This window comes from Cryptomeria japonica, chromosome 10, assembly GCF_030272615.1.
Source record: "Cryptomeria japonica chromosome 10, Sugi_1.0, whole genome shotgun sequence".
Lineage (NCBI taxonomy): Eukaryota > Viridiplantae > Streptophyta > Pinopsida > Cupressales > Cupressaceae > Cryptomeria > Cryptomeria japonica.
The window spans coordinates 248130292-248156555 of record NC_081414.1 but is presented as its reverse complement, the minus strand read 5'-3'; the positions used below and the strand labels follow the sequence as shown (position 1 = coordinate 248156555).

General features: G+C 33.9%; 3 protein-coding genes across 3 annotated transcripts; 2 read left to right on the top strand and 1 right to left on the bottom strand.

The window, feature by feature from the left end:
- Positions 1 to 866: 866 nt before the first annotated feature.
- Positions 867 to 2980, top strand: LOC131052420 (probable xyloglucan endotransglucosylase/hydrolase protein 12). Its single transcript, XM_057987088.1, has 4 exons — positions 867 to 1116; positions 1378 to 1478; positions 1570 to 1763; positions 2320 to 2980. Exons 1-4 carry the CDS (start codon positions 945 to 947, stop codon positions 2717 to 2719), a joined length of 867 nt encoding a protein of 288 aa, XP_057843071.1. The 5' UTR covers positions 867 to 944; the 3' UTR covers positions 2720 to 2980.
- Positions 2981 to 16254: 13274 nt separating this feature from the next.
- On the top strand, positions 16255 to 18470 carry LOC131052423 (probable xyloglucan endotransglucosylase/hydrolase protein 12). Its single transcript, XM_057987091.1, has 4 exons — positions 16255 to 16491; positions 16679 to 16770; positions 17940 to 18040; positions 18141 to 18470. Exons 1-4 carry the CDS (start codon positions 16359 to 16361, stop codon positions 18211 to 18213), a joined length of 399 nt encoding a protein of 132 aa, XP_057843074.1. The 5' UTR covers positions 16255 to 16358; the 3' UTR covers positions 18214 to 18470.
- Positions 18471 to 23750: 5280 nt separating this feature from the next.
- On the bottom strand, positions 23751 to 25833 carry LOC131052419 (probable xyloglucan endotransglucosylase/hydrolase protein 12). The gene is made up of 4 exons (XM_057987087.2): positions 25567 to 25833; positions 25147 to 25247; positions 24866 to 25059; positions 23751 to 24392 (listed from the first exon to the last, which is right to left on the bottom strand). The coding sequence occupies exons 1-4, from the start codon at positions 25733 to 25735 to the stop codon at positions 23993 to 23995; spliced, it is 864 nt and encodes a 287-aa protein (XP_057843070.1). The 5' UTR covers positions 25736 to 25833; the 3' UTR covers positions 23751 to 23992.
- Positions 25834 to 26264: the final 431 nt, after the last annotated feature.

Here is a 26264-nt window from a genome sequence, read left to right as displayed (position 1 = left end):
TTGCATTGTGTGGGATTGGATCTTGTGAGTGTCAACCCCTCTTTTGAATGTAAAGTCTCTCCTAAGTGAAAACCGTCAATCCTAGTGACCTCCTTTCTCTCTCCTTGGAGTGGGCGAACACCTAGGGTTCGATTTTCTGCTTTACAAAAATATATATCATATGTCTATCAGGGGTCGCTCTTGCCATAAACATTCAAATGCTAAGTGTTTATGTTAAAGATGAGAAGGCCTTTGTGACTTCACCAATTCATGATCATAAATCAAAAACATATGTACCTCTTTTTATTTAAAAACAACAACAACAAAACCAAAGACCACTTATTAAAAGACCCACAATTATTATTATAAATATTATTTTAAATTGAAACAAAACCTATATATATATAATCATTTCCCATCTCCCTTCTTCAAATTCATGCACAATCCAATCAAACTCTTGATAAACCAAGAATCCCTAATTTTCGGAGCATCAAACAAAAGACAGCACTAGCAATTGTCTTGTAAATTGTAGTACAGCAGATAACAATTGCATTAATTCTGGAAATTCCAATATAATAGAGTGGATGTTATTGGTAACAGGTTTTACCCTTCTTTACTAAACGGTGCTTGTTGGAGGAAATGGGAAGCTTGGTGTTGGAATTTATGAAAACCCTCTTCACCAGGTTGGCAATGCAATGCATTCGTTCTAACTTATTATGGTACCCAAAAATGGGAATTGAAAAATCATCTACTGTCCACTTATTGTTATCACCTAGGCTTTCTGCATCCTCCTCACCCATCCCATCTTCGCTAAAATCCAGTGGCGAAACAGCTGGCTAATTAAGCGGTTGTAAAGATCTTTAAATTCTTCTGCTTTGGCAGTTCCTTCCCACACTCTTGTCATCCTCTTCCTAAGGAATAGGAAGAGAAACCACATTTCATCTAGGCAATAACCCTGTTGGGCCATGGATGCCTTCACTCCTCTCCATTGTATTCTGCTGCTCCTCCTCATTTCTACTTCTACCACAGTTTATGCAAATTTCTATGATGATATAGATGTGATGTGGGGTGCCGCTAATGTCACCATATTCAATGATGGTCAGGATTTGGAGCTTCCTCTGATCAGTCAGGATTCAGGTATGTTTTACTTTCTAGATTAGATCATGTATGAGTTTTTTCATGATTGATCATTGAATAATGAAGAATTTAATTACTTCTTTGAACATTTCTATTCATTTGCAAGTACCCATAAATTGGTTATAGTCTGATGTTTTCTCCAATGTGCTTTGGATCCGCTGAATAGATTGATTAGGTTCAAAACATAGTTGTCAGATTCTCTGAGATGGGTTTGATAAAGTGGTTTGAAAGAAAATGCTCTGATGTTCCCTTTTGTTTCAGGATCGTTAATCCAATCAAAGGAGGAATTCTTGTATGGGAGCTTCAGTATGCTTATGAAGCTTGTGCCTGGAAATTCGGCGGGAACAGTGACCACATTCTATGTGAGTGACAGTGATTTGTTTTTAGTCTTGTTAATGAGTGAGTGAATGTGATAGCATTTATCAATGAATGTATGTCCTTGCGTGCATGCAGCTTAGCTCTGAGGGTGATATGCATGACGAGATAGACATGGAATTTCTGGGAAATGTATCGGGCCAACCCTACATCTTGCACACTAACATCTTCGGTCAAGGATTAGGGGGCCGGGAGCAGCAATTTTATTTATGGTTCGACCCTACAGTCGACTTCCATAACTACACCGTTCTCTGGAATCCATGGCAGATCATGTAATTTCTTTGATCCAATCATCCATTTTCATTTTGTTTGTAATTCGTTGGTTGGAGAGATAAAATATCCACAGTTCGAGATTTTAAGATTTGATCATGTAATTATTATTTCATAAAAAGTTTTGAAAATTTAAGATACATGCTTCGATCAAATTAAAAATGTGATATAAAAATCTATAAAACATCCAATATTTATTTTCATATAGACAACCAACATGTCAACCAGACCCAGTGATAACTGAGCAATGATGATGAAGTTGTTCTATTGTTTTGAGTCCTACACAACCTATGAAATTGTAACATTAAATTCGAATGTCTATGGTACAATAAAGAAACTTGAAATTAATTTCTAGTTTATATTGTATCGAAAAGTGATTATTCAGATTAGATTTAAATAGTATGATTTGTTGAAATGACTTATCTGAAATAATAAAACCCACCAATAAATATGAACAAGTCAAACTTAAACAGTGTTGTTTTAACCAAACCGATTCTTTCAACCTTGGAATTCAATTACATCTTCACAGTGAATAATGTATAATGTTTTGTGTTTCAGGATTATGGTAGATGGGTTGCCCATAAGAGTATTTGGCAACCACGAGGAGGTGGGAGTGGCTTATCTAAAGCAGGCGATGAGAATATATTCGAGCATATGGGATGGAGATCAATGGGCAACACAAGGAGGCTCCATCAAGGTTGACTGGTCCCTCGCACCATTTGTGGCTTCTTTATCCAATCTCACCATTGCGGCCTGCACAAACAGTACCCAAATTGATCAGTGTTCTTCAAGCAATGATCCTGACTACTGGTGGAATCAGCCAGCTTATCAGAGCTTGACTTACTCACAGCAGGGACAACTGAATTGGGTTCGCAATAACTTTCTCTTATACGATTATTGCCGCGATCTACCCAGATTCAATTACACTCTTCCTCCCGAATGTGCCTTCCAAAGCTAAATAACACAACTCCATTTCATTCCAAATAAGTGCAGCGAATTTATGGCTATGCTTCGCCACTGATCAAAGAGCTCATGTTCTCTCATTATCTCTCACCGCACCACATTGCAATTGTGTCTATTATTTATCTAATAACTCTCTATGCAGCTTTCGCTCTGTATTCCAGAAGGAAAATAAGTGTTCATTGTTTTTTTTGAATATATGCTCTGGGCCTAGAAGATGTTTTATCAAGTGAAGCATTTGCCTCTTAAGGATTTTTAATGTTCCCTCTTTTTTTTTCAAATCATGGGTAAAATTTACAAATTTGAAACCTAAATCAGAGTCATAACTGCAGATTTGATGTCACGATCTTTACTTGATAAAGTAAATTGGATTCAATAAACCAAACAGTGGTAATTAATAACTATTTGTGACTCGTGCTAAAATCAAACTACCAATGAATTCCTATCTGCAGTTAACATAAAAAAATAAAATTACACATGTTTAATCATTGACTGATTTCCTGAGTAGGCTCAAATCGTGGAGTTTATGGAGTTAAATTTGGTTCATTGTCACCAAAACACCAATGCAACGAATGAAGGTTGACCCGGCCACGTCTCTTAAGGAAACATATATTAACCTCCTTAAACAGTTGACAAGTAAGTCGCATGAATGACACAGCAAGTTTACTACTCGACATAGTCTATTGCAAGGATTACACAGAGGAATCCATCAAAATTACTACGTGTTGTATGCATGTCGAGAAGAGACTAGCGGTGATTAAGATTTGAAATAGACAAAAAGAATGGACGTAAGATAGTATGATGGAAGATTTCAAGGCTTCAGTGTATATATAATGGATTATAGTTTCCTTCCTTGAGTGTTAAATATCCTATAGTTTTGATGATTGGAATAATACAAATCATAAATTAGAGATGCCTTATAGCACAATAATAACATACATAATAAGTATGACTATTAAATTCAATAGCATTAAAGTTATTATATCATAGTGAATGTCACTTCCAAAATTGTTTCAATATCATTTTACAAATTTAAGTTTGAAATTATTAATTTTTGGATATCAAATCTTAATAGAAAGATCATTATATGTCATATGTATGTTTGCCTTTGAAGTTGATTATTAGAAGATTGAACCTTATCATTTTGTATAACTTATATCTTAGTTTATAAGGAATAACTAAGTGATGATGGAATATGACAGCAACATTTCATAATGTAATCATTACTCGCTAAATTTGTGACAAATACGAGCTTTCATAACTATCTTTAACCTAAGTAGTGAAATATGAGTCATGATAATATATTTATATTACTAAACCAAGATTAAAATGGACCCCAATTATTTATCAACTTCATAATTATCATTAAAATTGCAAAATCTAACCAATTTCAAACCTTTGAACCTCTAAGTTTACCCAAGTGTGTGCTTCAAAATATGGTGATTAGCTCATGGTCTGTATCATTAATTAAGACTTAGGAATCAAGCATAGATCTATTGTGGGTAAGGAATTAAAAGATTGCACTACTGATGGGAAAATGTGTGCCTTCTTAGTTCAATATTAGTCATATAAAATTCATGTACATGATAGGATAAATATAAATTGTTCTTATGTTTTATAAATTTTTATGTTGAGTGATTGTTACTATATGGATTGGATTTTGCAATAAAATGTTACACTTAGATAATTAGATGACCCAAATCATCTAGGAAAATAACTTACAAATACCATACTATTAATTTTTAAACATAATCTATGTGTTTTAGACTAAGGTTGTAAACAAAAGAAGGTATTAGTTCTGAAAAACTAATTACATGCTTAATATAAATAATTAGTTATCTCTATTAAAATTATATTCCTTTAATTTTCACATGCTTCATCTTACCAATATTAACTCTAAATCTATTATTCATACATGAATAATGTTATATTAGCCTATCAATAATATGATCATTTTACTTAGTTATCAAACACAAATAATTATACTTGTCAATTATATTTAACTATCAACATACACTTCCTCAAAGAAAAACTTAGTTTATATTGTGAATAAGTTATTGAATCGCCCTTCTCTTTCATTTTCACCTAGGCAGGAAATTGCTAGCTAAATCTTAAATACTAAATTTATTTCATAGGTTATCATCTTATATTCGGATAAGTTTTCATTTGAGAAATTGTATAGTTATTAGAAGTAGTGGTGTTTTGACATCATTATCTATTAAACAAATAGATATCCATTTCATGTTTGTCAGTTATTTATTACTTATTTTCATGTGAAAGGTAAGAAAAATATATTCTTATTATTTAATTAGTTGTTGATTGATGTTTAATAGTTATCTTTACATTTCTCAATAACTGCATAAGCATTTCATGTAATTAATCTAATAGGCATCACGATTGACACAATAATAACATTATTTTTCTTAAGAGATAGTTGTAAAATTTGATGTTGTAATCATCTCTTAAAAGTTCATAAATTTTATGTAGAAGATTACTTTTCCTTCCAGAGAAGCATTGATTGTATACATTAATTTGAATATTTGCCTTTTCTTTTCATGTTGGTTATTAAACCTAATTCAATAGGAGAAAACCTAGCGATGTTTAGTATAAATGGTGTTTATAGTTCACACTTACATATAATACCATCTTGATTGAGCTATTGCATCTATGGCCCAATAAAACCTTCAATAATGGAATTTGTGGCATCATCCCTATAAATTTCTAGGGAGTAATAAGAGATATTATCATGTTACAATCTAAGGGGTGGTAAATCCCTCTTGGATAAATAATCTAATAACATAATTACCGATGAACCTGTTGGCCTTTTGGTGGAATAGATTATGTGTTGCATTAATATTTTGTCATTGATGCCAACACTAGTTGTTTGGATGCTTTACTGACACCCTTCTGGTCCCAGTAGGTTGAGTTGTTTCTGGTTGATTTGGATCTAGCATGATCCAATAGGCTCCAGTATAGTTTGGTGATGGAATTGGGTTGTTCATGATACTCATGTTCATATTTGGTCAGCTGGTTTTGGTGTGGTCATTGGATACTATCTTGTTTTCTTGTAAGCTTGGCTTCTGGTTCCGCTGAGGGTTTCACCGAAAGAGATTTTGATGAAGATCTCTAATGAATTCTATAAGTGGTGTTGGTGCAGCTTCTGGTGGAGTTTCAGGATGTTGTTGGTGATCATGTTTGAGACTTCATGGATGGAGATCATTGCTATAGCGTGTGGACCTATATTGGGTCCCGGTTGATCTAGGTTATGGACCGACTTTAATGTAATGTATGGATTGGAGCTCTCGATGTATTTTGGGGATGTCCTATGTGTTGGATATTTTTTGTTTGGTCTAAGGCTGACATGGTTTGTAACTATGTAATTGGTTTACTATCTGGTGGCTGACCTGATTGTTTATGATCAAGGGTTTGTATATATAGATGTAAGATCTCATTGTAGATCATGATTGTTATGTTAGAGGTCATGGTCAAGGAATGTAATGTGCGAATAATTTAATATCATTCAAGTAGAGGAGTTGGTCGATCATTGGACATAGAATTAGGTTTATGTAAGAGGATTTAGTCCTTCGGTATTGAGCTTTTGTACTTAGGCATATGAGATGTTATGTTTTGCAGTTCAACACTTCTTCGGATTGTAGTCTGGATTTCTATGTAGTCAGTGAGGCTCCTTTTGTGAAGAACAGTGTGCTCTAGGTTGTTGGTCTTCGTGCAAGTGCAAGCCCCTCAATTGTAATTCATATACTTACTGCAGAAGTATTATCTGACTGTGGGCAGGCTTCCCACCGTGGTTTTTCCTTTTATCGGGTTTTCCACGTATAAATCTTGGTGTCATATGGATGGTATTTATTCTGTTATTATTGTTTATGCTTAATTAGATTAACTCCTATTCTGGTTTTAATGTTTTGGGTTCCGGTATTAAAGTTTAAATTGATAATAGTTTCGGTAATCTATGACAATTGATTCACCACCCCATCTCTATTATCTTTCGGTTATTTGAAATTTCTAACAATTGGTATCGGAGCATTGGTCCTCTTTGCAAAAATCTTAAACTCTTGAGGAAGATCCTATGGCAACTAGCAGTTCAAGTTCATCCAATTCTTCTGGGGCTATCTTTTGAAGGGATATTCTAAGGCTTGATGGAACAAATTACACAGTATGGAAGATTCAGATGGAGACTCATCTGATATGTCTTGGCAAGGAGATTTGGGAGATCACATAGAATGGTGTCACACCTTATAATCTAGGATATGGCAATCCTCCTCCAACAAACCTGGACAAGCAGCTTGAGAATGATTGTAGAGAAAGAGAAGCTCGACCTCTTGTGTGCACTTTCTGATCAGCAAATAATGGGATTAACCGACAAATCATCTGGAAAAGCTATATGGGATAAGTTGGAGACTCTTAATGAAGGTGACCCTACAGTGAATATTGCTAAACTTGATGGTTACCAGGTGAGATATGAGAACCTGAATATGGAAGAAATTGAAAGGATTCCTGCATTCATGGAAAGGGTAAATAAGATTTTTATGGGAATTCAATGTTGTGGTGGAACTCTGAACGAAGATGAAATTGTTTCTAAAGTCCTAAGAGCCCTATCACCAGATTACAAAATGAAGTCTACTACTATTAATGAGTTGAGAAATATGGCTAATACATTTGTCAACAGAGATACTTTGGTTGGGAAACTATCTGCTTTTGAGCTTGAAGAATTTGGACCTTCTGGAGCTGTGAAGTATGAACCTGCTTTTCATGCATCTACATCTACAACCGGTAAGCAAGACTGGAAAGATTTGTATGAAAAGGAATTAGAAGATATGAAGAGAGAAGATGATGAGTTTGAGAAACTTGAAGCACTATTTGCTAGAAGAGTACCTAAAGGACCGATAGGAAGTAAGTATGAAACAAAAGCACCTTTTAAATGTTTTGCATGTAATAAGATTGGTCATTTTGCATCTAGATGTCCTGAAAGGAATTCAAGATTTCAAGAAAGAGTTAGGAGATCATTTAAGCCTAACCCTGGTTATCAAAACAAGTACAAGTACAAGAAAAATAGAGACAAATCATGCTACATAGCGGAGGAGGAAGGCATTACTGATTTTGATGATGAACCGACAGAAGATTCTACTAGTGGTTTTAGAAATGGGAAGGAATGGGTGTTCTTGGATATAAAAGAAGATGATTCGACATTGGAAGAGAATGTACCTAAAGAGAAGGCACTTGCTACTAAAATTGAAGACAAGGATGAATGGGTAATTGATAGCAGTTTTTCATATCATATGACTAGAGATAAAGGGAAGTTTCTATCTTTGCAAGAATTTGATGGCAGTCTAGTTAGATTTGGAGATGAAAAATCATGTAAGATCAAAGGAAAAGCAACTATATCATTGGATGGTAAGAACATTACTGAAAATGTTTATTATGTTGAAGGTTTAAGGCATAATCTTTTGAGTGTAGGATAATTGGTAGATAAGGGATTTCAATTACTGTTCAAGGATGGAAAAAACAAAATCATTAATAGATTTGAATTTAAGATTTCAACAGGCACACAAACAAAAGGTAATATATTTCATTTGAACTCCAGTGAGAAGACATGTTTGATTACACATATTGATGAGAATTGGCTATGGCATAAAAGGTTGTGTCATGTGAAATTTGATTGCATTGTGAAGATCAGTTCAACTAAGGTAGTTAGGGATATACCTAAGATTATGAAGCCCTATAACTCAGTATGTAAAGAATGTCAAAGGAATAAACAGGTCAGAACCTCTTTTAGGAGTATACAAGATAAATCAAATGATGTTCTTGATCTTATTCATACTAATTTGTGTGGCTCTGCTAGAATTAAAAATTTTCAAGGTGATAGATATTTCATGTTAATCATTGATGATTATTCTAGAATGATGTCGGCTACATTTCTAAAAGAAAAATCTGAAGCATTTGAAAAGTTTAAGATCTTTAAGGCTAAAGTGGAAACTGAGACAGGATTGAAGATTAAATGTTTGAGGTTAGATCTTGGTGGAGAATTCACATCCGGTGAGTATAATAACTTTTGTGAGAAGCATGGTATAAGAAGATAATTTTTTGCTCCTTGGACACCTCGGCAGAATGGAGTTGTGGAAAGGAGAAACAGAACTATCTTGGATGTTGCTAGAACAATGATGATGGAAGCTATTCTACCTCATATCTACTAGAGAGAACCAGTGAGAACAACGGTTTATACATTTAACAAAGTACATATCAAAGGAGAAATCGGTAAGACACCTTATGAATTATGGTTTGGAAATACACCTATAGTTAAGTATTTCAAAATTTATGGTAGTAAATGTTATATTAGGAGAGATAATATCATTGGGAAATTTGGCCCAAGATGGGATGAAGGCATATTTCTTGGTTATTCTAATGAAAGCAACGCATATAGATATTATAACAAGAGATTGCAAAGAATTGTGGAGAGTGCTAATATCAAAGTAGATGAGCTAAACATAAGTCAAATCAGAGTTTATGAGAAGGAACCGATAGTGGAAATGATTATATTTGAACCAGTAACACCTTTACCAGAACAGGGTGTTGAACCAGTTACTTCGGCAGTATCAGAGAATTCTAGAGTAACTGAAGAATGGGAAAGAGGAATAGAAAGTTAGAAGACTCCTAGGTATGTGAGATGGAATCATTCAGAAGATCAAATCATAGAGGATAAAAGAAATGGAGTGATGACAAAAAGAAGACTGGAAACTAATGAGGTATGTTTAATTTCACAAGTTGAACCGGTATCAGTAATTGAGGCATGTAAAGATGAATATTGGTTGAAAGCTATGGAAGAAGAATTAGATCAAATTGAGAAAAATAACACATGGACCTTTGTTCCCTGGCCTAAAAATAAAAATGTTATTGAAACTAAATGGGTTTTTAGGAATAAATTGAATGAAGATGGTCAAGTTATAAGGAATAAGGCTAGATTGGTTTGTAAAAGATATTCTCAGAGGGAATGAATTAATTATGGAGAGACTTTTGCACCTGTAGCTAGGATTGAAGTTGTAAGATTAGTTCTTGCCTATGCTACTTATAAAAACTATATCAGATGGATGTTAAATGTGTATTTTTGAATGGGGATCTTTATGAGGAATTTATATTGAGCAACCTGAAGGTTTTTCACTATTAGATGATACAAATATGGTTTGCAGGTTAAGGAAAGTCTTATATGGATTGAAACAAGCACCTAGAGCTTGGTATGCAAGGTTGGATAAATATCTTTTGAAGGTTGCTTTTACTAAGGGCAGTGCTGATAGTAATTTATATTATAAGATCACTAATGATGATATACCGATTATTGAAGTATTTGTTGATGACATTATTTTTGGAGGTGAAGATAAGTTATGCATAGAATTTTGTAAGAATATGGAGAAAGAATTTGAGAAGTCTATGATTGGTGAGATGAAATTTTTCTTAGGTTTACATACTACTTAGACCTACAAAGGTATTTTCATCTGTCAAACTAAATATGCTAAGGAATTGTTGAAGAAATTTGGTATGGGAGATTCTAAACCAGTAAGTACTCATATGGTTACAAGTGAGAAATTGATATGAATTGATGTTTCTACATTGATAAATCCTACAAGATAATAATCTATTAATGGAGGTCTTCTTTATTTGACTCAAACTAGGCCTGGCATTATGAATGTTGTTTATATTGTTTCAAGATTTCAAAGTGATCCTAGAAAAAATCATGAGATTGCGGTGAAAAGAATTTTTAGATTCTTGCAAGGTACATCAGAATATGGTTTATGATACCCTAAGGATGATAACTTTAATTTATGTGCACATACAAATGTTGATTGGGTTGGAGATGTTGATGACCAGAAAAGTACTTCCGATGGAACTTTCTTTCTTGGAAAGAAGTTGGTTTCATGGATCAGCAAGAAACACTCATGTACTTCTTTATCTACTAGGGAAGCTAAGTATGTTGTTGCTGCTACTAAATGTACACAAGTTTTATGGATGAAGCGAATGTTGAAGGATATAAAGGTGCATTATGATGCACCGATAGTTATTCACTGTAATAAATTTGTTGCTATTGATATATCAAGGAATCCGTTATTTCATTCTAAAACAAAACATATATCTATCAAGTATAACTTTTTGAAGGAAAAGGTTGAAGCAAATGAACTTAGACTGGGTTATGTGAACACTAAAGAGCAGATTGTAGATATTTTCACTAAACCTTTGCCCAAGGAATCATTTGAATACCTGAGAGATAGATTGGGATTTTTTGCCCCTCCGATAGAGACTTGATTGATGTGGTTTGGTATCAGTCCAACATGCATTATCAAAGATACTATTCATTGTGGCACTGATGTGAGACGCAACTTCTCAAGGGGAATAGTCAGCTTTGTGATTCAGTGGTTTATGTTCTTGCTTTAATATTTTTGTTATATTTCTGACATTGATGCCAAAGGGTGAGAGATATTGATGTGAAAAAGAAAAAGAGAGAAAAAGGAAAAATCATTGGGGGAGAGATATGAAAAATAAAAAAGTCAAAGGGGGAGAGATATTGACATTCAGAGTTGTATGTGGGAGATTGTTGGTTGTCTTCTATTGGGGGAGACTTGTTTGGCATTTCTTGGTACTTAAATGTTTTTCACATCTAGTGTTGCCATCAATGCCAAAGGGGGAGATTGTTGGCCATTTGGTGGAATTGATTATGTATTGCATTGATGTTTTGTCATTGATGCCAACACTAGTTGTTTGGATGCTTTACCGGCACCCTTCTGGTCCCATTAGGTTGAGTGGTTTCTGGTTGATTTGGATCCGACATGATCTAGTAGGCTCCAATATAGTTTGGTGATGGAATTGGCTTGTTCATAATAAACATGCTCATATTTGGTCAATTGGTTTTGGTCTGGTGATCGGATGTTATCCTGTTTGCTTGGAAGCTTGGCTTCTAGTTCCAGCGAGGGTTTCACTGGCAGAGCTTTTGAGGAAAATATTTGATGAATTGCATAAGTGGTGTTGGTGTAGCTTCTGATGGAGTTTCAGGATGCTATTGATGATCATGTTCGAGACTTGGTAGATGGAGATCATTGTTGTAGTGTGTGGACCTATATTGTGTCCCAGTTGATCGAGGTTGCAGATGGGTATTAATGTAACGTATGGATTGGACCTCTCGATGTATTTTCAGGATGTCTTATGTGTTGAATATTATTTGTTTGGTCTAAGGCCAACATGGTTTGTAATTATGTAATTGGTTTATTATATGGTGGTCGACCTGATTGTTTATGGTTGAGGGTTTGTATATATAGATGTAAGATCTCATTGTAGATCATGATGGTTATGTTGGAGGTCATGGTCAAGGAATTTAATGTGCGAACAATGTAATATCATTCAGGTAGAGGAGTTGGTGGATCATTGGAGATCGAATTAGGTTTATGTAAGAGGATTTAGTCCTCTGGTATTGAGATTAACCGGAATTGTACTCAGGCATAGGAGATGCTATCTTTTGTAGTTCAACACTTCTCTGGATTGTAGTCTAGATTTCTATGTAGTCAGTGAGGCTCCTTTTGTGATGAGTAGTGTTCTCTAGACTATTGGCCTTCCTCCAAGTGCAGATCCCTCAATTGTAATTCACATGTACTTACTGCAGAAGTATTATCTAATTGTGGGTAGCCTTCCCACCATGGTTTTTACCTTTACCGGGTTTTCTATGTATAAATTTTGGTGTCATATGGATGGTATTTATTCTGTGATTATTGTTTATGCTTAATTGGATTAACTGCTATTCTGGTATTAATGTTTTGGGTTCCAGTATTAAAGTTTAAATTGTTAATAGTTTTGGTAATCTATGACAGTTGATCCACCCACCCCCCCCCCCCCCCCTCTCAGTTGTCTTCCAGTTATTTGAACTGTCTAACAAAACCAATATCTACTAGTGAAATTGTAGAAAACCCTAATAGGGTTTAGATATGTGTAATTATTTGAATTCATTTTATTTATGATATGTTTCTTCATTTTGACACATGGGTCAATAATGGTGTGATAATAGTATTAGGACATACATAAAATATGTAAACAAGCAAAGATTCATCATCGAGCATTTCTATTTATGAGATTCCCAATGTTTGAAACAACCATAGAGAAATTGTCTAGGAAAATGACCCTGGAAAGGGTTACATACCCACTATACAATTCACATCAAAAGAGTTACAAAACCATGATGATAAATTTTCATTGCAATATCATGTCTACATTTGAAGATATTAAAGTTTATTTTTTTTACTGTTATGAACAAATTTTTTGAATAGATTAAACCTACGGAGGCCAAAACCTTTACATAATTGTAAAACCAATAAGTGACAAAAGCCAAGGGCTCATGAGGATTGAGGGCCCAAGACCAGAATGCCTACTACCAAAAAGGAACAAAATCCAATACGAATCCAACACAACAAATAAAACCCAAAAAACTAACAAGCAAAACCAATAGGCCAAAAACAAAACAAAACACACCCCCACCGAAGGCACAAACCAATGGCCTACTTGGTGGGGGGAAACACCAACTTCTCATCTTGGTTGATTACTTTGCCTTTTTCCAGAAAGGAGAGCTTCCTTTTAGGTGCCTAAGGAATTTGGGTTTGCCTTCACCTTTGACACAAATGCCTCCAGCCTAGTGGTAGTGAAGAACTCAAAATAGTGCCTCTTTTTTGCTTGCCTCCTCTTGATTTTTTCTTGTATGGCTTGGAGAGCAATCGAGTTATTCTTGGTAATCTCCATGTTCTAAGAAAACATATTGTCCATTTTTCTTTTCATGGAGTCCTGATTATCATGCAACACATCAACCACTTCCGCCAAATCTTTAGTGTCATTACTTTGGTTTATTTTCTCACTAAGCTCCTTTACTATGTTCTCCAAACCTTCCCCCACTTAAATTCAACCATCTCATCAAATTTTCTTGCCTCCATCCAAACACCCTGGTCCATATCATTCATATCCCAACTCGAGGCTCTGGCATTTGCTTTAGCAAGGGCTTTGAATTTTTTGATTTTCTTCTCAGCTACCTCGAATTGTCCTAGAAGCCAACAAATGGTAGGTTCATGCTTATTGAATCCCTCACATAATTCATTCACCTTAACCACAAAGAGGGAAAATTCTTCCTTAATCAGAGCATTCATAGGTGAAGAATGAGGGGAGCTAGGGGGTCGAGGAGGGGCGGGAAGGTAGCAGCATAGCTCACAGAGTTATCAAGGGTCCATTTGAACCTAGTGGAACAAAAACTTTGAAGTCAATTTTGAGGACCTTAAAGGGTCTAAAATGACCCAAAAGTGTCTTTAACTAGCGAAGTATTTTATAGTTTGATATATCATGTCGTGCGCTTTTCGATGGTTCAAATGGTTCATCAATCAAACACCTGGTTCAAAATTTATTGCTTCTAGAAGTTGGATCCCCTAACATAGGAAATATAAAATATGTTGGACACAAGTGAGCTATAAAAGGGAGTTATAAGTGTTGGTGTGTGTATTGAAACATTGTAGGTCATCTTGTCTTAGAGATAAGGTGGGTGTCACTCTTGGGTGGTTTTAGCCCATGGTTTTGCAATAGTATTTGATAGTTTCATATATTGTATCTCCTATATATTAGATGCATGAGATGGATCTTATGTGTAAGAATCTTATAGAAGTTATGTTACCATTGGATCTCTATTGGTGATACTCTTGTGAGAAGATTTCTCTACAAGTATATTGTAATTTTTTGTTGAATTCTGAATAATATATTGGGAGGCTTTTGGAGTATGAGATTTTTCTCCATAAAAGATTTTCCCCTCATAAATCACCATGTTGTGGTATGCATGCTATTTATGTCTATTTTTGTTAAGTTTTTGTAATTGTTGTAAAGATTTGTAAAAAATTGCATTACCCTCCTCTCAAGAGTAGTGTAGGAAGTTGTTCTGCTACTTAATTTCCTGACAGAAGATGGGTGTGTGTGTGTATGTGTGTGTGTTTGTGTGCATATATATATATATATATATATATATATATATACACACATGTATATGTTTGTGTGTGTGTCTGTGTGTGTGTACACACACATACACACACACAATAGGATTCTTCAAATTATTCTTTGAGTATATAAATTTGTTGAAGGACTTACTATAGAGGTAACAAGCAATTTAAGGACACTTAGACCAAGTGGGTATTATTACATAAACTTAAAAATAGATTATTCCAAGAGTGCCAAGACTTTACATTAATGGGGGTTTCAATGAAAAATTCTCCAATCAAATAAATATTTTGGCGCTATTCACTAATATTTAAGATATTATAGTTTGTTTTTTCTGGATTCGATTGTGGAAATCTCGTAGCTTTAATTTAAGATATTATCAATTCTATCTAATATTCTTCCCTTATTGGAAGAGGTGGTTTGTTTTTTTCAAAAATATGTACAAGACATAACAATTTACATTGAATAATACTCAAAGTTATACAAAATATTTTGTATTATTAAAAACTATTTATTTGTCAATGGAATAGAAGCATTTAGAGCTCTGAATTTTTAAGTTGGCATGTAATGATGGACATTGAACACCTAGATAAATTTTGAGAATAAAATGATGTAGGCGAATGACTCTTATTTATTCATGGATATATCTTAGAATCACACTACTATAGCAAAGGTGGATTCTTTCCTAGGGCTAAAGAGAAGAATTAGAAGAGGATTTAAATAATCTTGTGCCATCTATAAAGGATAGGTTGTAAGAATTTGTGAGAAGTTTATCATATAAGTTTATAAAGCATGTTGCCTGAGATGAAATTCTAAAAAAATGGCTATTATTATTGTTAGTATTGGAACACAATTAGACCATCTTTTGTTACCTCTTCACAGTATTTTCAAAACAATGAGAGACAACTGAATGATAATTTTAATACAATGGTTGAACTAACTGATAAATTGATATAAGAAGTTATATAAAATAGAATATATTATTATTATTATTGAAAAATAAACCAAACTTATTATTATAAATATTATTTTAAATTAAAATAAACCTAAAATTATTTTTTATATACACACAATTCATTTTCCATTTATCTTCCTCAAATTCATAAACAATCCAATGAAAGTCCTCATAAACTAAGAATCCCTAATTTTCGGAGCATCAAACAAAAGAGAGCACTACCAATTGTCTTGTAAATTGTAATGCAGCAGATAGCACTAGCATTAATTCTGTAAATTCCAATATAACAGAGTGGATGTTATTGGTAACCTGCTTTATCCTTCTATACTAAACGGTGCTGTAGACAGCTTGTTGGAGGAAATGGAAAGCAATGTTGTTGGAATTTATGATGCCCCACTTGACCAGGTTGGCAATGCATTCGGTATAACTTCAAGAGAAAAATGCTTTGATACCCAAAAATGGGAATTGGGAAATCATCTACTGTCCACTTATTGTTATCACAGGAGACTTTTTCTATCCCTCGCATCTTCGCCAAATTCCAATACTGATCTTTAAGAGGTTGTAAAGATCTTTAAATTCTTCTGCTTTGGCAGTTCCTTCCCACATTCTTGTCATTCTCTTCCTAGGGAATAGGAAGAGAAAGCACATTTCATCTAGGCACTAATCCTGTTGGGCCATGGATGCCTTTAGTCATTTCCATTGTATTCTGCTGCTCCTGCTGATATCTTCTGCTACCAGAGTCTGTGCAAACTTCTATGATGATGTAGATGTGATGTGGGGTGCCGGTAATGTCAGCATATTCAATGAAGGTCAGGATTTGGAGCTTTCTCTCAATCAGGATTTGAATTGAATGTATTCTAGTGATGTTTTCTCCAATGTGCTTTGGATTTGCTGAATAGATAGATTAGGTTCAAAAACACGAGTTATCAGATTCTCTGAGATGGGTTTAGTGAAGTGATATGAAAGAAAATACTCTGATATTTTCTTTTGTTTCAGGATCGTTAATCGAATCAAAGCAGGAATTCTTGTATGGGAGCTTCAGTATGGTTATGAAGCTTGTAAAGGGAGAATCCGTGGGAGATTTCTATGTGAGTGAGAGTGATTTGTTTTAAGTCTTGTTAATTTATGAATGTGATAGCATATTGTTGATTCATTTTGTCCTTGATGACAAATCAGTAAAGTCACGTGTGTTTAAATTCATAAGGTTGTCGTGGCAAAATTTGACTTCGGGTTGACACTTAACTATTGACTTTGGTAATATGTACTCAATACCTAACTCACGAGAGTTAGTGATGGACGTAAGAGTAAAATAAATTATGACAAAGGATGTTGTTTGAATTGTTTTGTTTATTTCACATTTTTGTGAAACCCTTTCACGGGTAACTCAACAAGGTCTCAGAAGGCAAAGATTTGTTACCGCAGCTTAAGCTTTGAGAAGGTGCTTAACCGCGACAGTTTTCGGTAACTATTGGTAAATCTTTGTGATTTGTCATTGCAAAAATTTTATGATTTGTTTATGATAGTTGGCAGTTTATCTATGGGAAGAAACAGATTTTTTATGGCAGTTTTGTTGAAGATAAACAAAGTTGTAAAATTAAATTTGTTTTAAACCCTAACGGGTATACCAGGAAGTTATTGAAAACAGTTTTTTAGTTGTGACTGCACATACATCTATAGATGCATAGTGTGTATAAATGGATATGAAATGGCATTGTGAGTGAGTAATTTTTGAAAGAAAAGATTGTGTTGTGAAATAAAATTGAATATCTTATAGACTGTAATAAAAATATGTGATTGACTATCATAGATCTTGTTGATTTTCATTGGAAGGTTAGGAGTTGGACTCCTTGCAGCAGGGCTGCTAAACTAGATGTAATCTTGGATTTTTATTTTTTTGGACTGGTTAATACAATAACGGAGTGGTTTTCTCCCTATGACAAGATCTGGTTGGATCTTGAGGGTTTCCACTCAGCACAAAATCGTGTCAAGTTTATTACTTTTGTGTTAATGCTCTGATATTTATCTCAGTCCTATTTCTGTTTTAGTTTTCTTATCTTGGCAAATCACTCTCAAACATATTGCTACATTTGTACAATTCTGCTCTTTGTCTCTGTTTTTGTAAAGCTTATTCCAATCTTAAAAAGCATATTTATTTGGTGTATTTCAAAGTTCAAAGTACTCTGATTCACCCCCTCCCCCTCTCAGAGTACATCTGCTTTCAACACATGTATCAATAAATGAATGTGATAGCATGCAGCTTAGTTCTGAGGGTGAGATAGATATCGAATTTTATTTATGGCTCGGCTCCACAGTCGACTTCCACAGCTACACCATCCTCTGGAACCCATGGCAGATCGTGTAATTTCTTTGATCAAATCACCCATTTTCATTTTGCTTGTAGTTTGTTGATATTGACATAAAAAAATTGTAATCTAAAATATCAGTTTAACTTTTTCAGATTTGATCGTGTAAATATTCATCAAGCAGTGATCCTGGTTACTGGTGGAATCAGGCAGCTTATCAGAGACTGAGTTACTTGCAGCGGGGACAATTGAATTGGGTTCACAATAACATTCTCGTATAAGATTATTGCCTCGATCTGCCCAGATTTAGTTACACTCTTCCTGCCGAATGTGCCTTCCAACGCTAATAACTCAACTCCATTTCATTCCAAATATGTGCTCTGTATTTATAGCTATGCTTTGCTACTCAAAGAGCTCAGATTCCCCCATTATCTCTCACCTCATCACATGGCAATTGTGTCTATTTTTTATCTAATTACTATCTATGCAGCCTTCACTCTAGTCTATTCCAGAAGGAAAATATGTGAATTATTGATCATTGTTAGAAGTTCAAAAATAATTTTGAATATATGCTCTGGGTCTAGAAGATGTTTTATCAAAAGTGGAGCAATCTACAAAACATAGACAACTTCGTCAGCTCATTGGTCATGAGATATTCTGCTACATGTTAAACTGTTGCATGAGAAGCATTTCCCTCTTATGGATTTGGACTCAATCTTCCTTTTTCTTTTCTTTTTTCCAATTCATGGGTAAAATTTACAAATGCGAAACTTAAATCAGAATCATAACTGTAGATTCAATACCTAAGGCTTTGGTGGCGAGTGAGCCTATGTCACAGAAGGAAACAAGGAATTCTGATAAGAAGCAAAAGAAGAAAAACAACAAGCTAAGAAAATAGTCTGAATGCTCTCCCTCTCAAGGGACATCACCTTAAAAGGAGAAGTCTAAATGTGCATATTACAAGAAATTAGAGCATGATGGAAACATTGTTTTTTTTTTTTAAATTAATGAGTTGACGTGTCTTTTTAAGAAGTATCAAATCGATGTGCATATTGGAGTGCTTTCATCTTTGATGTTCTTGAGACATGTGTTCATATCCTTCATCAATAGTTGTTGTTTATGAAGACACGTGTTACTACAGTTTGAGATCCTTGTGATTGAATGCAACATGACACACTTTGTCTTCTAAACATGGCTTCATGGGATGATCACTTGACAAATATTACACTTTTTTTTTGTGGAGTTCTACACTTCAAATTTGGGAGATACAATTGATCACATTCATCTTCACTTTGATGGAGATGATCTTTCTTCCAATGTTACAAGGGAATACTCCAACCCTCTTGGTCATTCTCTACATGATCATTATTTTGAGTTTGACATGACTGTGGATACTTATGTACTAAATTTGGAGGAGGTCTATTTGTCTTCAGATGATGTTTTGCATCAATTTCTAGAAGATTTCAGATTATCATCTTCAATAGTTTGGCCTAGAATTCCTGATTGGATGGTGGTAGCTTTCAGCATCAACATGGAGACACCTGAGCATGCTTCACAAACATCACACTTAATCTATCTTCCTTTCAAGAATGGGAAGACATCTACACACAATCTTGGTTTTTTTTATTCCCACAAAAGGAACATTGCTCAAAAACTTTGGATCATCTTCTTGGCATTCAATGTTGAGCATCTACCATCATTGTAGGTGACTCTATATTGAGGTGGGTTACATGGTCTCTTTTCTTCTCTTCTTCTTCTTCTTCTCTCTTATTGGGGAACTTTTTCCTCACATGGGGTTTTGTCCATCTCGTTCCTCATTGAGATCATTTTGTATTTTCATCTCTCTTTTGGTGATGAGTTTTATCCCACTAAATTTTCTCGTTTTCTCTATTTGTGAGAGATTGTATTCCATTTGTACATGGGTACATAACATTGCCTAGTAGTTGAGACCTATCTTGAATTATTTACATATGTATTCATTCTCCCTAAGTTGGTGTTGGTGTAAAAGGGCTATTGTACCTTGTGTAGTTTGACACCTAGGTTCTAATTAAACATATTACTTAATTTTACTTAGGGAACACATAGTAAACATCCCATATTTAGTGGTAATTATCATAATATCACTTTTCCACCTTTAGTGGATGACATGTTATCACTTTTCATCTCAACTCATAAAATTAAGACACATGTCATAATCTTATGTCATCATATGTTCAACTTAGCCTATATTACCAAGGGATTCCATTTGTAACATCAATTCATTCCTATCATTATTTTATTTGCGCCATTGATAGAATAGAATTATTTTCTCACGGCTGATCTCTCTTGTGCTTTCATGGAGTTCCTTGATCTTGGGTGTCTATAATCTTCAACCAATATTGCATGTTGTAGAGTATTCTATACCTAACTCTAAAAAATTTAGTCATAATTTCAATTTCTCTTGTGGGTCTATATCTACCATATTTCAATCACCTTCTCTATTGCTACTCTTCTCTTAGTGTAATATGTAAGATAAATTCATAAATATTATAACAACACCTCCTCGTTGTATGGTATGTGTTTATATGTCAACCTTCGCTTCATGGTACCATCTTCCACATCTATAACTAACTTATGTTTTATACTTAACACCTTATTTTATAGTTTGAAAAGTGATTTAGATTCCTTTCTTGAAAACTACAAATCTCCATCATTCCTTTTGCATTCCTTTTTTCCCTTCATTATTCTTTCTACTAGAATATTTATATTTCCTTTCATTTGTACTCTTTATGACTTTAATCTTTTTCTCCACTACAACTCTTCTCTATTTGTACAAATTTGGTAATATAATCTATTATAATCATTGATTCCCTATTACAGTATAAGGCTACATAATTCAATATTATGTTCTCTAAAAAATACCCATTCACTGTCTTTCTCATATTACTAATTTCATTGATGTCTTAGATTTCATCATGTACATAATTAGAGAAAATTTTAGTGATGATTTGTTACCAACAGGAAAATGTTTATCTTTTGGAGTTCTAAATTTGGTAGCATATGCTTAACCCAAAATTGTATCTATTTTATCTTAAGAAAGTTCATATTTCCAATGCATTGATTTTTTAATATCTCAAAATAATATTAGATGATTGCACTATTTATATTGTAGTTTTGTCCCTATTATAGGAATGCATTTTAATGTTCTTTTGATCAATTGTTATTTGAATTTGATTTTTTTTAAATTATGCTTCAACCACTTAAATCATATAAATTAAGGATAAGTTATGGTGCAATCACCAATAAAATTATGGATAATTAATAGAAAATTGTCATTTGATTACCAATGAAATTATAAGAAATTAACAAAATATAGTGGTGGCTATGAAGGATCAAATTCTTGATTGATTTACTCCATGATCAGTAAAAACATATATATTAGCTAAAATGGTTAACGAAATGGTAATGAAATAATTATATAACTATATCCTACCCATAAATGTTGTATAACAATGTAATAATAAACAAGTATTCCCTCCCTTATTACTTTTTTCTTGCAAAAGAACCTTTAAAACTTAAAATTTCACCAAGGGACTCCCCCACCCCCTTAAGGCTTACATAACAAAATTTGTCGAATACATAAAATAAATATATATTTTTCTTGAGAAGATGTTTCTTTGAAGAAACAATTCTTGAATTAAATGGAAATCCATCAAGCTACTTTGTGACCCTTATAACGGTATAGTTTCAATCTAAATTCCCGAGTTTTTAGTCTCAAAACTCTTAATCACAAACACTAAATTATTCTGCAACAATCCATATTGAGCTTTGCACACATGAGGCTCCATCAAGTTCTCTCTTGAGCCTCATAATGGTATAATTATGATCACATCTTTTGAAATCTTTCGGCAACAATCCATATTGAGTTCAACACTAAACCCCTTACCTATCTCTAAAGACAAATATCACTATATATGCATTCTTCGAATCTATCATCGCCATGAATGAAAGCTAAAAATAAAGCAAGAAACTAAATCAAAAAATACTTCTCTTGCAAAGAACCATCTCAAAGTGAAAACATTTGGAGTTTAGAAACAAATACAATCCATCACTCGAAAATGAAAATACACCCCTTTTTTTTATCCCTTCAATGCAAATCTTGTACATATTCAAGATTGAAAATTTTGCACCTTATTATGAATGCCCAGTTTCCTACATCTACTTTCAATTGTAACATGTCATGATCATAGGAAGTACATAAAATGGCTTTATAAATTCCAAATAAAATTGTACTTCCAACCTCAATTTTCATTTTGCAAATGAGTAGCATGAATACAGATCTTAGCTCGCATGGAATTCACATGAACCTTCACTATTGAATGTACATCATCTTCCACATGCATAAGGAATCCTTCACACCCCTTCTATTTTTCCATTTTTTCAAATCTACTTAATGAAGTTGTATGATGCAGCAAACACGAAGAATAGGATAGTGATGAAATTGCTACATTAAGTGATCTAGTCTTGGCATTGGACTAACACCACTCGAATATGCTAGGATGTTGCTAGATGGTCGCAAATATCAACCCTTCATGGTAATGGCTACTAAAACTTTATTCCATTAAACAAAATCTTAATATGAATACAATCATATCGAACAGTCTCACTCACCATTTATCCTCATTCATTAGCCACATTCTCTCACACAATTTATATTTCAAGGATGGATTTTCTTGCGTGTGCTTCAATCAAACAACCTTCTACAAATCTCCATTACCATGTACATAACAAGCACAAAATTACATCATTCAAGACCGCACAAGAGCAACTCTTCTCCTTCACATGCTACGGGAATTTAATCCCTTTTTTAAATATTACATGGCGAATGGATCTCCATTTTGCTCTGATACCATATGAAGGATCAAATGCCTGATTGATTTATTCCATGATTAGTAAAAATATATATATATATAGTTGCTGAAATAAATGATGAAACGGTATTGGATTAACTAAATAATCATAATCGACCTATAACCATTATATAACAATGTAATAATAAATTAAAAAAATGTCACACTAATAGTGACATCACTAATTTAATTCTAATCAATTAAGCACAAAAGGTAGAACAAATACCAATAAAACTATAGTGAATTTAGGGAAGACATATAATTGTCAATAAATTATTGATAATTTAGATAAATGTTTATTATTTCCATCAAATTTTAGGCAATTTAGAAAAACCATGTGAGCTATCATCTCATACTATAGGTAATTTAGGTTTATTTCTCTCAATTACCCATGCAAAAGTTACTACATTTTTTTTGGGTGTACATACAGTGACTAAAATCTTTGTGTGATTATAAATTTATATTTAAGCAAAGAAGTCTCTATTCACTCATTAGAATTTCAATAAACGCTTTTCTTACATTACGATTTTTTTTTGTTTTGGGTCATTTGGATTAGCATTCAATCAATTTGTTATTTGATGTCAAATATGAGAGACGAGGATACATTCTTAATAGCTTGGGTATAGCCAGAGGTTACAAATCTACTTTAGTCTTCCATTCCAATTGAATTGCAAAATAATAATTATCAAATTACATCATACTTTATACTATGTATTGCATGATTAATATTTATAATAGCATTTATTGTGTGAAATTGCATATTTCTCTTATGATAATATTGATGTAAATGTTATCATTGCACAACCATGTGTAATTTTTTTATTGCTTTTTTTCATGTGTTAATTGTAATCTCATATTTTGTAGATTGCTTCACAATTGATAGACATCTTCTAGTCCCAAGAGCATATATTCAAAAGCATTTTTGAACTTCCAACAATGAATACACATTTTCCTTCTAGAATAGAGAGTGAAGGCTGCATAGAGAGTAATTAGATAAACAATACACACAATTGCAATGTGGTGCGGTGAGAGATAATGAGGGAACATGACCTCTTTGAGTGGCGAAGCATAGCCATAAAATCGCTGCCCTTATTTGGAATGAAATGGAGTTGAGATATTCAGCTTTGGAAGGCGCATTCAGCAGGAAGAGTATAATTGAATCTGGGCAGATCGCGGCAATAATCATATAAGAGAAAGTTATTGCGAACCCAATTCAGTTGTCCCTGCTGTGAGTAAGTCAAGCTCTGATAAGCTGCCTGATTCCACCAGTAGTTAGGATCAGTGCTTGAAGAACACTGATCAATTTGGGTGCTGTTTGTGCAGGCCTCAATGGTGAGATTGGATAAAGAAGCCACAAATGGTGCGAGGGACCAGTCAATCTTGATGGAGCCTCCTTGTGTTGCCCATTGATCTCCATCCCATATGCTCGAATATGTTCTCATCGCCTGCTTTAGATAAGCCACCCCCAACTCCCCGTGGTTGCCAAACACTCTTATGGGCAACCCATCTACCATAATCCTGAAACATATAATATTATATATTATTCAATGGGAAGAAACATTAAAACTCCAAGGTCAAAAGAATTGGTTTGATTTAAACCATATATTCTAGGTTTTGATTTTTCATTTGAAATCATATTGACAGGTGGGTTCTATTGAAAAAATTAAAAATAATTTCAGATCTAAATAAATCAAAGCTTTAAAATGTGCTATATTTTAAATAAAGAATCAAACTTTTTCATATGAAATATATAAACTAAAAGTTAATTTGAAATCTCTTTTACTGTACCATGGACGGATTATAAAGATTTAAATTTTATTGTGTAAGTATTTTCAATCTGATAATGGATTATAAAGATTGATCTAAATTTTCAAAATATTTTAATAAAAAAATATTTAGATAATCAAACCTAAAAAAGCTCCAAGCTAATACTATGAACTGTAGCCAACAAACTACAAAATGAAAATGGGTGATTGGATCAAATAGATTACATGATCTGCCATGGGTTCCAGAGGATGGTGTAGTTGTGGAAGTCGACTGTAGGGTCGAACCATAAATAAAATTGCTGCTCCCGGCCCCCTATTCCTTGACCGAAGATGTTAGTGTGCAAGATGTAGGGTTGGCCTGAAACATTTCCTAGGAATTCCATATCTATCTCGTCATGCATATCACCCTCAGAGCTAAGCTGCATGCACACAAGGACATGCATATCTTGATAAATGCTATCACATTCACTCATTAAAAAGACTAAAAACAAATCACTCTCACTCACATAGAATGTGGTCACTGTTCCCGCAGAATTTCCCGGGACAAGCTTCATAAGCATACTGAAGCTCCCATACAAGAATTCCTCCTGTGATTGGATTAACGATCCTGAAACAAAAGGAGACATCAGAGCATTTTCTTTCATATCACTTTACCAAACCATCTCAGAGAATCTGATAACCATTTTTTGAACCTAATCAACCTGTTCAGCGGATCCAAAGCACATTGGAGAAAACGTCAGACTATAATCAATTAGTGGGCAGATGAATGTAAATGTTAAGAAGATTTAAGTGAATTAATGATATGATTGTATGTTTTTTCAGTTCTTTATTTTTCTGATGATAGATCTGAGAGTATGATATGAAAGTTGAAAAAAAAATCATTCACAATCTAATCTAAAAACTAAAAATTTTAATTAAAATTTTACCGGAATCCTCATTGAGAGGAAGCTCCAAGTCCTGACCATCATTGAATATGCTGACATTACCGGCACCCCACATCACATCTACATCATCATAGAAGTTTGCATAGACTTCGGTAGAAGAAGATATGAGCAGGAGCAGCAGAATACAATGGAGAGGACTGAAGGCATCCATGGCCCAACAGGATTAGTGCCTAAATGAAACGTTCTTTCTCTTCCTATTCCTTTAGATAATAGGACTAAAGGACAGACAGAAAATGTGAGAAGGAACTGCCAAAGAAAAAGAATTTAAAGATCTTTACAACCGCTTAATTAGCCAGCTGTTTCGCCTGTCAGTATTGGAATTTAGCAATGATAGGATGGCTGAGAGGGATACAGAAAGCCTATGTGATTACAATGAGTGGAGATTAGATGATTTCTCAATTCCCATTTGTGGGTATCAATGCATTTTCTCTTGAAGTTCTACCATATGCACTGCCAACCTGGTAAAGAAGGGTATCATAAATTCCAAGACAATCGCTTCCCATTTCCTCCAACAAGCTGTTTACAGCACCATTTAGTATAGAAAGATAAAACTTGTTGCCACTAACATCCACTCTGTTATATTGCACTTTACAGAATCGATACTAGTGTTATCTGCTGTATTACAATTTACAAGACAATTGTTGGTGCTGTTTTTAGGGTTTGGTGCTCAGAAAATTAGG

Coding starts and splice junctions, on each gene's coding strand:
- LOC131052419 (XM_057987087.2), bottom strand. CDS start 25,735: ATGGATGCCTTCAGTCCTCTCCATTGTATTCTGCTGCTCCTGCTCATA. Junction 25,060..25,146: donor GAACAGTGACCACATTCTAT/GTGAGTGAGAGT, acceptor GTGTGCATGCAG/CTTAGCTCTGAGGGTGATAT. Junction 24,393..24,865: donor TGGAACCCATGGCAGATCAT/GTAATCTATTTG, acceptor TATATGTTTCAG/GATTATGGTAGATGGGTTGC.
- LOC131052423 (XM_057987091.1), top strand. CDS start 16,359: ATGGATGCCTTTAGTCATTTCCATTGTATTCTGCTGCTCCTGCTGATA. Junction 16,492..16,678: donor TGTCAGCATATTCAATGAAG/GTCAGGATTTGG, acceptor CTTTTGTTTCAG/GATCGTTAATCGAATCAAAG. Junction 18,041..18,140: donor TGGAACCCATGGCAGATCGT/GTAATTTCTTTG, acceptor TAACTTTTTCAG/ATTTGATCGTGTAAATATTC.
- LOC131052420 (XM_057987088.1), top strand. CDS start 945: ATGGATGCCTTCACTCCTCTCCATTGTATTCTGCTGCTCCTCCTCATT. Junction 1,479..1,569: donor GAACAGTGACCACATTCTAT/GTGAGTGACAGT, acceptor GCGTGCATGCAG/CTTAGCTCTGAGGGTGATAT. Junction 1,764..2,319: donor TGGAATCCATGGCAGATCAT/GTAATTTCTTTG, acceptor TTTGTGTTTCAG/GATTATGGTAGATGGGTTGC.